Raw genomic sequence first — 16,306 nt, forward strand, 5'->3', positions numbered from 1 at the left:
TCCTTTTTAAGTGTGCCAGAGAGTTCAGTGCTGTTATAAGAAGGGACTGGTAGCAAACGCTCAGCCACACATAGAGCCAGGAGGAGGGACAAGGGGGAGACATATAAACTCCATTTCTTCTTTCTTTCTTCCCCACCCTTCTGAGACTGCCAAGATAAACATCCTTGCTCATCCAGCTGTTTTTAGACTTTGGCTGTGCAACAATTTTTCAGGGGAACAGATGACAAAAATACACTATAAAAAGAAAACAAGGGGCTGATATGAAAATATTTTTTTAAAAATTTACGTTGTCAGGTGTGGGTGAGAGATACCACTTCTGTTCTAAGCTTGATTTTAGTCTGAGGGTCAGTAAGTTCTTTTAAATGCCTCTTCTATGTCTAGGGTTCTCTGGGGAGTAGTTCTTTGGTGAGGGAGGGGTATTACAATTAAATTATCTAAGTCATTTAACTTCAGTAACCAGTACAAACTTTAAAATCTGGAATTTCATATTAAAATAAAGGAAATGCAGCTGCTATTAATGGAAACAAAGCAACGTGTCTCTTTGCTGCACAGGGTTGAATGGCATTTGGGAAGTTGCAGAAATCATAAGTTGCTGAGCATCTGAAAGAAGAGGCAATTACCTGAAAGTTATGTTTAAAGCAGTCTTGCTGCTTCTTAAAATACAAGACAGAACTAACAGCTTCAGCAACCACAAGACATCATGTAATGTAGGTTGATGTATTACTGAATAAGGTTATACGGTAAACTATGTAGAGTTTGAAAGAGAAGAGCTATTACCTTTTATTGAGTCTGTAACCTCTGCCTGGTTCCCTTAAAGTCATTAATATGAGTGATGAGCTCTAAAGGTTTTCTTTTACAGATGATGGTGGGGGAGTTCTTAAAGTGAATTAAAAATGGCTTCAGAACTTAAAAAAAAAAACAGCTCACTTAATTTGTTGGATCTTCGGTTGGAAAAATGCATGTTCCCCAGTGATTCTTAACTAAGCATCTGCCAAAACAAGCTTTTTAAGATGGGGGAAGGGTAGTAGACACATATTTAGATAAACATCAGTATTGTGACACAATTGAAGGCCAAAATACTGAAATGTTGTCACTTTGTCCTTAACTCACCCACTGTTTGATGAAGCCAGTAAACAATGAGGAGCTTGGTAATGTGAGTTACGATTAGCATCAGGCATTGAATCTTTGAGTTTATATCAGTTTTTGGATATTATTAATAAGCACTGCTTTCTTGTAATTTTTGCTTGTGTGCAGCATATGTTTTGGTATACCTGTTTGACATTCTTAGGAAAGAATTCTGTGCATTAGATAATCTCCCTGGCCTAGTTACTTGTCTCCCTCTTCCTAAATTAAAATCGAGGGCTTGTTCTTACAATGCTGACACAGAGCCTAGACGGTTTTGACTAAGACTGCAACAGAAATGGTGCTTAGGATACCTGCCAAAAACTGTAATTCTCAGCAGTGTGTAAGAAAAGATGGCTTTTTAAATGGCATAAAGGTGACTTTTAAAAGTCGCTGTTACAGGGACCTTATTATTTATATATTAGGAGATGGAAATTATACAAAGTCAAAGGGCAGGAAATTATTTGAAACATTTTGAGAAGAGGATTGCTCCTCCTCCTCCTCACCCCACTTTAGAATGTGCATAAAGCTTCATTGCATAAATATCTGCTATATGACATATGAGTATACTTGGATGGTTAAAACAAGAAACCTGAGGGTTGTTCTAGGCTGTTCTAACAGGTTCATCATGCTTCTGTTCATCAACATGGTGGTCCCAGTGCTCAGTGTAACGCACATGGAAAGGCACCGAAATTTATACTTTGCAAAACTGAGTCTGGTTTGACACATTCAGAATTAGCTGTTCTGTATCCCATTCTGTGTGGACCTCTGTAGGTCAGGATAACCAGATGAAATTATATGCCTGGTAATGAGAACCTAAGATGGATGTTCTTGTGGTGTTAGGGTATAGCTCCAATAGAAACAGATTTGTGGAGCTCAATAATTAGAGTGCTGAGGACCCAAAGGCTTCACTACCAGTGTTTGAAGACAAGAGGAATTGCTTTGGATTAGCTGAGGTCTAGACTGCCTGCCTGCTTGTGGTTGGAGCACATTTGCCCTTTTAATTTCGTCCAAAAGGAGTGGTTGGCACTGTGAGACCTCTTTAAAATATGAAACAAAACCTGGTAAGGGGAGATGATTGGATGATTCACTTCAAAAGAGCACTCCTGATTTGAACTAAGATGCTAATGTACTTATACCCGCAGGTGATTTTTGCTGTAGCTTTGTTTCTTTTACATATGAGGAGATTATTCATATCTACTTCATTTGAATTGCCTGCACTTTGGACTGGTACTGAGTAAGAAGTTCTACATCTGGCTTATCTGTTGTGTGAGCAAAGCAAAAGTCCCTCTATCAACCTTAATAATCCTCTTCCTAAGCTGATACCAGCCTGCCCAATTCTCTGTGAAACAGATAATTAACATATATATTTCTCAACCTTTACCTGAGAACAAGGCAGTGTAATAATATTCTTGAATATTAAATGAGGAGGTCTATATCCACCTTAGGCATTTCATTGTATGAACTGGGTCCTAGATCTGTTGGTAAATACCAACTGCATGTGTAGTTGCATTGCCCCCTCCTGGTAAATCATACTCTACTACATGGCCTTCCAACGTGGAGGTGTAGGGTACTGCTATGAGATCATCCTAAATGCACCCTAAAGCCAGCTGAAGAGCCTGAGTATATACATTGTGTTTTCTGTATCTTATTTACGTCTCTGCGTGTTTCTGGTGTTTTATGATTGAGGTTGCGTGTGTTCTATAAAAATTCTGTTTCATCATCTCTGATATTTCTTTGAGTAGTTCCTATACTTACCTTCTGGTTATTGATTACCTTTTTGAAAATAAACTGTTCATCTTATATGGATAAGAAAGTTGGTAATACCGTATCCAACTACAGAAGATACATGCATCCGCTTAATCCTGATATTTACTTGATACCTAATGTGTATGTAGAAGAACACTGTTTTACACCAGAACTGTTCTGTAGTGTATGATAAAAATTACAACATCTTACAACCACACTTACTAAAGTCAGAAGTTCAAGTTCTGTAAACAGAACTGACAATAGTTTTGACTCAGGCCGCAGATTTTAGTGATTTTCCCTTCCTTGGGGCAAGCTAAAGGAACTCAGTGGCCAGGGCTTTATCTCTGTGGAAGGATTACTGGAGGCAACCAGGTAACCTTGTGCCAACAGAAACATGGTTGGAAATCACCTAAAGGGCTGCTCCTGAAGCCATCTTGGGTCAACGACAGCTTGCAACTAACCGCCTTTGCCATTACTTTTGACAAACTGTAGAGTCGGATCCAAGAGTTGCTTGTCACTGTGGATTTCCTTTCCCTGTGGTTGTTAAGTCAGTTCCACTTTGTTAGCAGTCACTGTTCCGGTGCTCAGGTTACAAGGTAGTGCTCAAAGGAAGGGGAATTTTTCTCCTATAGTTAGGAGACTGAGAATAAACAGATGGTGTAGGGTATTTGTGAATATGCATGTGGTGCCAGGTCCTTGCTTTCTACCTGCATGGCATTGGGTTGAGGGGATTTCTGGTGGGAAGGCAGTAGCAATGCACTGAAATGCCATCTCGCTGTGCTCTTTGGTGTCTAGACAATAACGAATAATGTGTTTGTGCTTTGGGGAGTTGACTTAATTGCACATTGGTGGCAGAAAATCTGCCTTTAAAACAAAAAAAAAAGGTTGGATAATAAATATTCAGCTAAAAAGTTAGCAGTCTTGTTCAGGAGTGGCTGAAAAATCTAGTCTTGTAACAGTCAATAATTGTTTTCATGATGCCATGGGGAGTCAGCTGTCTCTTAGTCAAATTGTAACTTGTTTTTATATTAGTAAGTTCAATTTATTTATTGTTGACTATTCCTTTGTTGGTTCAAGAAGCGATGAATTTGTGTTGTCTGAAAGATTCAAACTCTGCCCATTTTCCTTGTAACGAGAATGATGCCATCACAAGATTTGCAGAATATCCACTTGATAACGTCAACACAGTGTTGTTAGACAGGCAGGCTTCATATGCTTAAGAAGTGTTTGAGTTGATGAATGTGCATATTAAGCAGCCAGCAGTGTGTTGTCTCTCACATCCGCAGGGCAACAGAATTATTGCACTTCGTATCTTAGTTTTCTTAAACAAAGAGCCTGTCAGACTTGATTAGCCAAGAGGCACTCAAATATATTGACTTAAATATAGAAATTGTTTGACACAGATATGTATATTCAGAAATAAGAGTGCCTGTTTAATGCCTTTAAACATCGAAGTGAAGGAGAGGGAGCAGTGAAACCTATGAAATGCACTGTGTTTGACAGCTGCCTTGCAGCACTCCAACTATTTCTGTATCTATCTTCATTGAAGAGAGCTTCCTTAAACAAGAGAGGAAAGACTGGTAGATGTGTTTAGTTAGGAGAGGATGTGCAAGAGTGCAGAAGCTATGTTTCTGAGAAGAAGGCAGAGAGAGAGAAACTTGTCCTTCAGGGCATAGAGAGGTGGTAATGAACCTAGGATGTCCTTTTGGGCAAGGAAGAAAGGGGTCATAGTAGAGAAAAGTATATTTGAACAGTGGTCTTCAAGGAAATTGTATGTTTTCCAAAACAGCATGTAGTTAAAGAGAATCATAATGCAGCCCATTTTTTTTTATTACCAATTCTTAACATGCCTGAGTTGTGTCAGCATTGATTCCAGAAGGCAACAAAGCTGTTGGACTTTCAACTGTTTCATAGGCATGTAAGGTAACATAGTGAGTAGAGGAAGCTCATCCCAATTCCATGAAGTAGCCCAAGGAGTGTAGTTGGGCCTTTGCTCATTCAGTGAACAAAGCACTTTCAGTGAAAAACGCACCCATAACGATGGATTTATGAACCCCCTCAAAATCTTAATCAGAGCGTTCTTACAAGACTGTTCGTAGTGCCCTAAACTGGTAGATATGTGGCAGCTTTGCATCAACAAAAAAAAGTGGTGATTGTATTGATCTGAATGTAAAAAGCAATAACCGATGGGCTTGGGGTTTTACTGTTGGATTTGGGATTAAGTTTGAGTATGCTTATTTTTTCTTGTTCAAATGTATTCTCTGCTTTTTATCATATTGTAGAACTCTGTAATAAAAGAAAAAGTAGATAAATAGTTGAACAGGAGACAGCTGGGTCTTTTGACACTCAGGCAGTTGTGGGAGGCTGCCTGGGATTTTGAGGTAGGTGGACAAACTGGATGCTTCTGCAGAAGTGCTGAAAGAGTTGGTCACGACTGTATGGGCATTTAAAATGTCTTCTCTGAATGTCATACGTGGTTGTATCTGGACGCAAATGAGTTGGTTCGTGCTTTTTAGAGCTGTTTTCCAAATTCTTTTTAGATTTGAGCAGACTTATGGGCACCAGTTTGGATTTGGGTCATGTGTGGAAGCTTATCTGTGGAAGCATAAAAGCTTAACTCAGCTCTTTTATGTCTTTTACATATAGGTGCTTTTGATGTTCTGGGAGGGGCTGAGGTGCTGTTGGTCAGCCTTCATTCTCTGTCGGGCAAAGTTTTGGGCAGTACATTAAATTGAGTTTGATTGTTGACCCAACACCGCCAGATTCTTAGCCGACCATAAGCTAGTCTTTGAAAGAGAAGCTGCTTAGCAAAAGCTCAGATGGTTCTCGTTTGACTTTTAGCTGATTCAGTGAGGCTGATCATTTCCTGCTGGAAACAACTAGGTAATGTGTTGAAGCCCAGAAAACTGTCCCTCTGCTTTATACTCAAGTTCAACAGTGCCTCAGAGATTGAGATAACAGTGCCTTGGAGATTGAGATTTCAGTGCAAGTCTCTGTTTTGATGAGCAGAGGTGAGCTTCCACACCACAACTGTCAAAAATATGGTATGTGACTTCTTATATAAGAAGCCCAGGATAGTAAGTGATGCCTTTAGAGGTAGCTTTTTGCTAGGTATAAGTTAGTTTCCTGATGGAGCGCTTGCATAAAATGTTTTGTCACTTAGTTGCAGAGCTTGCCAGTCCTGGTAAATCCCTCTCTTCCCAGCAGAAAACAACCCCACCTCTTTCTTTGATAACAACAAAAGTAAAACTTTGTGGTTTCTTTTCCCTTTTTGTAGCAACAAAGAAGAGAACGGGAAGCTCGCAGGCAACAAGAGCGTGAGCAAAGGCGGAGGGAACAGGAAGAAAAAAGACGTCTGGAAGAAATGGAGAGGAGACGTAAGGAAGAGGAAGAGAGAAGAAGAGCAGAGGAGGAAAAGAGGAGGGTAGAAAGGGAGCAGGTGAGTCCATGATACGTATATATATGGAATGGGTTTGTTTCTTCTTGATTCTAATTTTGTTTTCTAAAAAGTAATAAGGCTAAAACAGTCTAGAGACAGCCATATGCTGGCATTTTCATCTTTGTTGTCTCTGACAGCAAAGGCACTAACACAGATTGTAGGGCTTTATGGAAAATTGTTGCAGCCTCAATGTTCCCTCAAAAAAGACCTTTTGTTACGGTAGTTACTCTAAATTCAGCTCGTGTCTCTGGACTTGACTAAAAACCATCAGAATTGGTAATTGGTAATCACTGACTGAAAACCATTTAGAGGTTTGTCTTTCTGGATCTGTGGTTCTTGCAGGATGTGCCCCATGTTCAAGAGGCCTCCGAGAGAAAGGCAGTTTTGTTGCCTGTCAACTTCTGGCACACAGTGTGGGTCAGAGGGTCTTCACAAGTTTTGCATATTCTGAGTTTGTGGTGGAACCTTTGAGCTGCAGAAGATTTTCCTTTCTAAAATTCATACAGTTAAATATGCAATCTCACTTTATTTAAAATCAAGTATAATAGTGTATGCCAATTCAGGCAGCAAATATGTCTTAAGTTGTCAGAGTGCTCTTAACACACTGAAAGTACAGGTGAGAAACCTTTGAAACCATATGAAATTGAGCTGCCGATTTTATGCATGGAATCTTCATGTTTTAAAAATTACTTAAAAACTCTGATCGGGTTGATAATCAAGGTAATAATTACTCTGCATCACTGTGATCTCAAATAAAAAGCCAAAATTAATCTCCTAGAGGCTGACTTGTAAATTTCCTATTACCTTCAGGAGTGTTGGTTTTGGCCTGACATACCTAATTTTTCTTCCATAAAGTCATTGAGATCATTGATGATGATGTTACTGGGGAATTTTATTGTGTTTATATATGTTTCAAAGATTTTTTGAGTCAAAAGAAGAGAAGACTAACCAATGGGAATAAATATGGAAAATCTTTAATTACAGCACAGCAATTTGCTTTTGGGCAGACACCGGGTATTCCCCCAGCTGCTTTTTAAACTGTTGAAATGCAAATTACGCACAGTGCCAATAATGACGAATGGTTAATTGATGCAGTCAAACGACTACAAATTGTTTTTTATTTAAAAGAGACAAGACGTGTCCCCTCTTAGAGTTTTTGTTCCCCTCAACGACGGCTCAGCCAGTGTGCGTAATGACAACATAGTGGACGCCATCAGTCTGTCGCAAGACTTTCTATAGCTCCCATCACTGTATCACTGAACCATTAATTTCTTTATGCATACACTGTAAACGTATGCGTGCTTGCGTGCGTGTGCGCGTGCTTGTGTGTGTGTGTGCGCATGCACGTGTTACGTACGTCCATTAATTGCATGATAGGATGTTACCAGCTTGGGTTTGGTGCTTCAGACTTTGAGTTGTTGTAGGGGGGTCAGGCAAAGCTGCAGGTAAATGTCTTGAGCTGTGAAGGCTGCAGGCGAACAGACGGCTAGATCGCAAGAGTTTGGTCTAATATCTGTTTCCTGGTGGATGTTTGTTTGTGTCATAACTCATCGCATAATTCAGCAAGGCTGGCAGCATCTGCTCAGGAGAAGCTTTTGGTGAGGGCGGCAGGGGAGAAGGCAGGGCAGGGCTGAACTGCATTTGGCAGAGCCCCTTTGGGGGGAGCTTGCACCAGCTCTGCCCGCACTAAGCCTGGCTCTAGCTGTTGCTAACAGTCCATCGCACCAGTGCAACAAACTAATGTTTAATACAACTTGCATGTGACTTTGTGTTGGCTGTGTTGAGTCAGATTTGCTATGTTTTAACTTTACCAAAACCTTCAAGTGCATTGTGCTGCTTCTTGAAATCACTTCCAAAATATGTAAATGAGTTCTGGCTCATGCCGACAACATTTGCAGGAGTCCAAATTTTGGAATGGAAGGGGCCAAAATACGATGCTCAGGAGACAGGGCTTCCTAAATTCTTCTGCAGGCACTAATCCACCCTGAAGTGCATTTCTCGTTAAAGCTGAACTGGGGAAGTAGCGTGCGGTGTGCCACCCAGGGGGTTCTGATGCATTCCTTTTGAATAAATTCATTGCTGGGTAATTTCTATGTGACAGGAGTATATCAGGCGACAGCTAGAAGAGGAGCAGCGGCACTTGGAAATTCTACAGCAGCAGCTGCTCCAGGAGCAGGCCATGTTACTGGTAAAGCACTGTATCTGTTTTGTTCAGTAGCTATAGGATCCATTTATCTGGCCAGTCCTAGGCTTCCCTCAGTCGGGCACAGCTGCACTGACAGTATGACAACAAAGGAGCTTGATTACAAGGCCATTTATGCTAGCGTCGTGGGCTGACAGGCACATATGAGAAGTGCTGTGTGGTCACACTGCTTTCTGGGCTGTAAGAGGAGGCTTTATGTTAAAGTGGAACAGTTCTGGTTTGGCGGTCGAGTTTCTGAACAGACCTTGAAGAACTAGAGTGCTTGTGTTGCGGATCAAAAGCACACATGATATGTAAATCCACCCCGGGATACAATGGCCTAGTGTTGTTCTAAATCATTGTTTTATGAACTTACACTGAATCTAGTATAAATAACTTTGTTCTTTTTTCTTTTAATAAAAATCAGTTTTGACATAATTCTCCAATCACATGAAGCTTAGCAGTATGCTCTCAACTTTCCCTAAATTAAAAGCGTGTTTCTATATTAAGTTTGTCTGTTTCCATGAGACGCATGTCATATTGATCCAACTTAGCTTTTGGTTACACTTTAACAATGAAATAAATAAAAAAAACAAAGCAACAGCAACCAAAAACGTGCATTTTTAATGGGATGGATGGGGACATGTCTACCATATATTCCATGCCATGTCTTGAATTACTCACACATTCTCTCAAAGGAATACAGATGGAGAGAGATGGAGGAGCATCGACAGGCTGAGCGGCTCCAGCGCCAGTTGCAGCAGGAGCAAGCCTACCTCCTGTCACTGCAGCATGATCACAGGCGGCAGCAGCAGCAGCAACAGCAACAGCAGCAGCAGCAGGAAAGAAATAAGCAAAGCTATCATACCCCTGAGCCAAAATCCCACTATGAGCCTGCTGAAAGAGCGCGTGAGGTAAGTCCTGCTCATGTACAGAAATATGCTACTTGCTCTCCCATCTCTGCACCTGTTGGCATCATGGCTCTGCTGCAGTATGGTTGGAGACTAAAGTGTTGCGATTGAGGGGAGGGATGTTTTTAAATGTTGGTTCAACCCAAGGAATATTTCTGAATACTTCTGCTGTCATTGTAAGTTGCAGTTTTTAGATGTAAAGGGTTGAAAGAATTTCTGAAATGCTGCAGATTGAGGGGTACCTGCTATTGGAATCGTCCAGTCAGGGAGGTAATCTCATCTGGACTTTATCAAGATGTCTTCACAGGAAGTACGAGTGCACTTGTCAGACTGTGTTGCTGGCAGGTACTGAGAACTGGAAATTTGGAGGGAATTGGAAAACACAGACCTGTGAGGGATGGTTGCACACAGCACCTGTAGATGCTTTAGTCCATGCTCTTAGAAATTTGCTTCAGATAAATACAAGCCTGAATTGAGATGATTTCATTTCTCATGTGTTAAGCACTACCTGCTGAGTTCACAGCTTGGTTTTATGATACTCTGTAGTGCTGCTTTATTGAACTTCAGGCACTCACAAGTCCATCTGAAATCATCACAGCTCTGTTTGTTTCAGTGAATGGTTCCCTGACTTCACTGGTCCATGGTGAACGTTGCTAAGCAAGCAACTACCTCTTTGATGCGTACTTGGCTTCTTCAGCAGTCCTTTTCTTGTATTTCCTTTGAACATTATGCTGCCTGCAAGCCAATAGAGTGGGCCGTGCTGGTCAAAACTCTTAATGGCATTCATCACCAGTGTGTATGAGCGAGGTAAATACATTTTGGAACAAGAGCAACAAAAAAAATCTTTGTGGTTGTTAAACATAGAATAGCTTTCAGTCCACCTATGTCCACTAGTATTTCACTGCCTTTGAAGTATTGCTGTTGGGACTTGATGAGCAAAACCTCATTTTCTTAGAGGTACTCTTGTCCAAGTTCTTCATAAACCACACTTTGCTATCTCATCTGTTCTTGGCTGAAATACTTGGTATGTGTATTTCTCCTGGAAAAGGTTCAGACTTGTCCAGCGTGTTGTGGTGCAGGTGTGGAACCTGCCCTCTTTTCCTGGTGTGCATTCCTGGCCTGCCTTGGTGAAAGCACAGTGCCAGTCCAGCACTCCTGTCCTGCCAGAGGGAGGGCTTTGGAGAGACAGAGAAACATCTCTATTCTTCCTCTCCCTTTTTCCTTTCAGAGTTGAAAAGGAGAAAAACTCCTAAAAATTCAAAGTGCTTTAACAGAAGTGCTGACTCAGCTCTTTTAACGTAATCTTTTCCTATTATGATTGTGCTAGGTAGAAGGAATAAAGTGAAGGCAAAGGAAAAAGATGTGTGAGTACTCAGATTTTCTTGGAGATTGCCCTGTAATATTTTCTTTAAAAAAGTGCAATAGAAGTATAGCCCAGTATCTCTTTGTCTGGCAGTGGGAGCGACACCAGTTAGTCTTAAAAGCAAGCATCAGCCAATGTAATTTTTGACATGAATTAGTGACTTGGAGCAAGTATTCTGTGCCTCATACTTTCACAAAAACTTCAGTCCAGAGAAAGTCTTTGTCCACTGAGACGTTGACCATCAAGATGATAATCCAGTGTGGGCTAACTTTCCAGTCCTGGCTAAGTCTAATGATGATCTGGGCTTTTTTTTCCTCATTCCAGCTCCAATGAGTATATAAGGAAAATGATTTCTAAAATTGGCTCTAGGAAACAGAAGGAAGCTTAGAACAAGAAATGAAACTTAATAGCATTTTCTGGTCCAGACAGTCAGATGACTACAACAGGGATTACTTCAATCCAGGGATGAACTGTCTCTTTCCCATGCCTTGCCAGTCTTTAAGGACACGCGGCTTGTGCAGTTTGTGTTCTTTGTGGAGGAAACCTCCTGTCATTTAAGCTAGAGACATTAAAGCTTGTTCCTTCAGACAGAAAGGCTTGGGGCTTTTCCTTATTCTATTCATAAGAAGGAGTCTGATAAGAGGAGTTTGGCCTGTGAGACTGACATGATATTGAAAATGATTGTATGGTGAAGATACTTGTCTTCATTATTGCAGTATTTCTCAAGACGTGGTGTATTTTGTGTGGACTTGGCAGAAGCTTGGTTCTGTGGTTGCTCCCATAGGCAAACTGTTACTGTCCTCAAATTTTGGAAAGCAGAGGCAGGTTGGGTTTGTAAAGCAGCCTTGCTAAGGAGTCCTGGAGACTCTCATCTGTCTTCCAACATGGATATAGAAATAGTTTCATCATGCCAACATTGCTAAGGAGCAATTAGGATGCTGCACCTCAATGATGGTTTCATGCTCCGGGCACAAGGGTGAAAGCTGACCATATGAGCAGCATCTCAACAAATAAAATCAGCCCCAGCTTTCAGTTTGTTCTTTAACATTTGGTAAAGTGCTGGGAGCATAGAGTTCCTCAGTGGCAACTCCTCTGACTGGAAAGCACAGCACACACTGCTGTGATTCCAGCAGTGGCTCATTGTAGGAAATGGGAGGATATTTCATATCTCCTTCCGTCTCTTTCCCTCCATACTGCTCTCTTTGTTTTCAATGCCACAGACTTTAAAGAGGTGACATTTCTACATGGGGAGCTTACTTGATATTCTTTGAGGGCTGAGCACTTTTCTGATAGAATCTTCCCTTCGAAAAACTCTGGGTTAGCATACAGTCACTTCTACGTGGCTCTGAGAACCAGAAATAGGTTGCAGGGGCTGTTCTCTGCAGTCTGAGGTCAGAGTGCAGCTTTTTGATGTTGTTTCAGGGCCATCTGATAAGAGAGGGGTTGAGTAGTCCTACAACTTCATACCTAAAGGTGAACTGCCTCAAGTATTACCAGATAGAGAAGCATATCCTAGCTATCTCTTCTTACATTGCTGAAGAGACATGCAGAGGAAAACATATAACTGAAATAATGTACTTCCCTTTAATTTAGTGGGGTTTCTACTTATAATGAGGGATAACAATGGGAAAGATACTTTTAAATAGTAAAGTTGTTTCTGTTTTCACACATCCCTTTTGCTGTCTATGTCTGCTGATGGGTGCTAAATAGTCTAGGCAGAAAGAAGCACCCTGACAGTCTTTCCTATGACTTCACAACATACTGCCTGCTGTAAGATCTTTCCTAGTACGTATTTCCCATGTTGGCATACTTGCTGTTTTGATGCAACTCACTGCATGTTTTAGATTGCTGGTGAAACCTGCAGGGATGAAAACCCTGCCAAGCCTCAAGTATATTTCTTTATGGCAAAAGAAGAGGGCTAGACACCTTCTTATTTCTACTGCAGTTGGTTTTATTGACTCCTGATATAGCCTGTTTTGTTTTGTTTTTTTTCTTAAGGTGGAGGAGAGATTTAGAAAAACTAATCAGGGCTCCCCTGAAGCACAGTCTAAGCAGATGGGCAAAGTATTGGAGCCACCAGTGCCTTCAAGATCAGAGTCCTTTTCCAATGGAAACTCAGAACCTGCTCAGCCTGCCCTGCAGAGGCCAATGGAGCCCCAAGTAAGTGCCCAGGAAAATACTGGTGAGCCTAGAAGTCCTAACGTGTTTCCTTCACTTTTTCAGATCTTGGCACATAGAAAGTCTTATGTAAAGAGTAACGCTCTTACACGAAGTAGCTTATTTAGTAGATTGACTTTGTATGTTTTTGCTAATTGTTTTGATAAAGGGGTAGATTTCTGCTTTGTTTTTAAAGAAAACTGTTATTCTGTTGTTATCTGTGCAAGAGGAGAATAGCAGGCTAAATACTGGTCACAGTTGCAAAACACTTCTACAATTCAGAATTTGATCCGTGCAAAATATTTGCTATCAAAAAGAATGTTCGGAAAGGAAGTGAGCTGATTTACTCTTCTAAACTCTTTGGAAAAGATACAAAAAAAAAACCAAAAAAAAAACCAACAAAAAAACCCACATTTTTTTTAACAGAAGCAAAGCTTCAAAGAAATCCACAAAGCATGACTAAGAAAAGCAAGTTTGTTGTCAGTAAGCTTATACTTGCTAAATAAAGCTCTGTTACCACCCTGGAAAATCCAAAAAAGGTTGAAACCACTGAGCTATGTGATTGCCATCATTCTGTTGTTTGCTAATGAAAACCTCCAGAACTTGGTAGCTATATCTCTTAGGAATTACTGTATAAATTAAAAAAAAATCTGGTCTAAAACTTATAAATAACCTGTAAGTTCTGAGCAGTCGAGATATGCTAAATTAAAAGTGTGGTTCTATATTAAGCTCATCTGTTTCCATGCAGAATTTCTTTCTCCCAAATAAGTCGGTTGATGACAGTGCAAGCTAAACCTGTTCCTGATTGTGACTAGGCATTGCAGCTCTTCTGGGTGACAGGAGAATTTGAGCAGACGAGAGAGTGGGAGAAATCAGGACGGAACTTCATCTCTGACTCATTAATTCCTGGCTTTTATTCAAACCTCTATGATTATTTCAAAGTACTGCACTTGTATTTTCATGCTCTCTGTGCCTGTTACTTTTAAAGTCTGGCCTTCCACTCACATTAAGAATAATCAGGCTCTTCAACAGCTGTGTGTATAAAAATTGAGGAAATAATAACCCAATAAAAATACACACAACCAACCTACTGAAAATGAAGTTGAAAGTGAAGTTTTGATTAATTATTAGGTGCAAAGGCAGCGTGTTCCTCAGTTATGATCTTGTCTCCTCCTTGGCTTCAGAAATTAACTTGGAAATATGTGTTTAGGCTGGAGTGGAGGGTCAGTGTGGATTTCAAGGAGAATCCTGAAGAGTTTTTACCTCTGGAGTCACTGCTGTGCCTTCTTAGTATCTGTAATTGAATATGTGCTTGTGTATGTGTGTGTTTAGTTTGTTTATGAATATGTATATATGTACGGTATATGGTACATATATGGTATATGTATAATATGCATTGTCCATATGTATACTATATACAATAATACATATTATGTTTTTGTATATATATTGCAACGACTATAAAGGAATAAAGGCTTTTTTGTTATGGCCGTTCTCCAAAAGTTTGGAACTGTATCTAGTTTCCAAATTTTTTAGGTAACGTAAACATCTGTTGGTTTGTACACTTCATGGCCTTCCTTAATTTTGTACGTTTCTTCAATTGGATCACCACTTCAAATTTCCCAAGCCATCGGTGCTGCCATGAGGGCTGGCCAAAGTCTGCTGAAGACTGGGGAGCAGAAGATGACTTGTGTCTTGGGTGGCCTTTGGCCCCAGGCTCATGGTGCAGATATTAGGTCCCCTTTTCTTTTGGGCACTAGTGTATGTGTATGTGGAGAGCGTATCTCACAAAAATGCATATGTGCTGTATTTTCAGTCTGTTGCGTTCTTTGGGCGCTTGCCTCGCTTTTAAGTGCATTGATTCCACCCCACGCTTACCTAATGCCATAACAATTTGTCTCTGCCCACCCCACCTGCCTTTATTCTGTGTTAATTGGACAGCCAGTTATTCTGAGCGCATTGAATGTTTTATGTTTTGTTTTCTTGTAAGGTACAGTGGTCCCATCTGGCATCTCTCAAGAACAATGTTTCCCCTGTCTCGCGATCCCATTCCTTCAGTGACCCTTCTCCCAAATTTGCTCATCACCATCTTCGTTCCCAGGACCCATATCCACCTTCACGCAGTGAAGTGCTAAATCAGAGTTCTGACTCTAAGTCGGAGGTACCCGACCCTACCCAAAAGGCTTGGGCTAGATCAGACAGTGACGAGGTGCCTCCAAGGGTAAGGAGTAGAAAGACAGATGTATGCTGTTTCTTGATGATGATGATTTTTTTTTGAAGGATGTCGTAGGCTGGGCACTGGGAAGACCATGCCCTCATAACCACGGTGACAGCTTTTTAGAAGGCAGATCATCATGTAGGTGTTCATTCACTGGGCAAACAATAATGAACCTGAAGTACAATATTGAAGCTTCGTATAAAATTGACAATTATTTATAGAATGCAGCTATTTCAGAGAGACAATTGATTATGCAAAGTTAACAAATCATTACTGTATTCCAGAAAGAATTTAAAATATCCCTGAGGTTATTGCTCAGAGTTAATTTTCTTCTTCATTTGGTAGCAGCCCAAACTGTGAATCATAGACATATTTGAAATTGAAATGGAACTGAACAAAAAGGAAACATTCAATATTTCCTCCTCCTCTCCCCACAAGCCCTTTCCATCCACTGGGATTTGCTTCTTCTAAGTATATTCCTGCTACACCACCAGTCTTTGCCTTCTGCTGATCCATTCCTGGGCATTTGTTTGGTTTTCCCTAAGCTTATTCTCCTAATTCTCATGCTGTTTCAGCAAATTGCTTTGTGCCTCCCCTGCTTCAGTCAAAGTGCTGTATTCTTTTCAAGTGTCTCAGTAGTTGGAAGGTAGTGAGGTGTGTATGTGTTTGCGTGGTAGTTATTAAGCACTACTTAACATTAAACTTAAGATTGAACTTCTGAGTTTTCTTCAAAATCTGAACAGCATTCCTATTAAGGTTTTGTGGGTATTTGTTTTATTGCTTTTGGTTGTTGATGCTAATTTGAGCATAGTCTAAGTGGTGTTAAAATCATAATATATTCTGTAGCAGGAGAGATGTAATCTTCCTCTTCTTTCTCTCCTTTTCATGGATTTAACTCAGACTTTTTCCTCTCAAGGTACCTGTGAGAACAACATCCCGATCACCAGTTCTGTCCCGTCGTGATTCTCCACTGCAGGGCAGTGGGCAGCAAAATAACCAAGCAGGTCAAAGAAACTCCACGAGGTTTGTCAGCTTGTCTATATCCATGCCTTCCTGTGTTTATGGGAAGCTAGAATTTTTTTTCAGAGTTTTTGGTATACCTACTGGATGTGAAAGGAAGAAATGGTCAGTTTTTCACCATTACCAGTCAGTAATGATTAATATT

General features: G+C 40.6%; 1 protein-coding gene across 8 annotated transcripts in view; it reads left to right on the forward strand.

Moving 5' to 3' along the window:
* The window catches only part of MAP4K4 (mitogen-activated protein kinase kinase kinase kinase 4), a 149,103-nt gene that overhangs the window by 106,738 nt on the left and 26,059 nt on the right, over window positions 1-16,306 (forward strand). For 3 of the 8 annotated variants that reach the window (XM_052664863.1, XM_052664864.1, XM_052664868.1), the window contains exons 13-18: window positions 6,149-6,310; window positions 8,412-8,498; window positions 9,191-9,406; window positions 12,765-12,926; window positions 14,914-15,144; window positions 16,058-16,164. In XM_052664863.1, coding sequence (XP_052520823.1) covers window positions 6,149-6,310; window positions 8,412-8,498; window positions 9,191-9,406; window positions 12,765-12,926; window positions 14,914-15,144; window positions 16,058-16,164 — 965 coding nt within the window. The remainder of the gene's footprint in view (window positions 1-6,148; window positions 6,311-8,411; window positions 8,499-9,190; window positions 9,407-12,764; window positions 12,927-14,913; window positions 15,145-16,057; window positions 16,165-16,306) is intronic. The other 5 variants (XM_052664869.1, XM_052664870.1, XM_052664866.1 and 2 more) reach the window with 3 other exon arrangements.

The sequence above is a fragment of the Tympanuchus pallidicinctus genome, unplaced genomic scaffold (genome assembly GCF_026119805.1).
Source record: "Tympanuchus pallidicinctus isolate F22 unplaced genomic scaffold, pur_lepc_1.0 scaffold6, whole genome shotgun sequence".
NCBI lineage: Eukaryota > Metazoa > Chordata > Aves > Galliformes > Phasianidae > Tympanuchus > Tympanuchus pallidicinctus.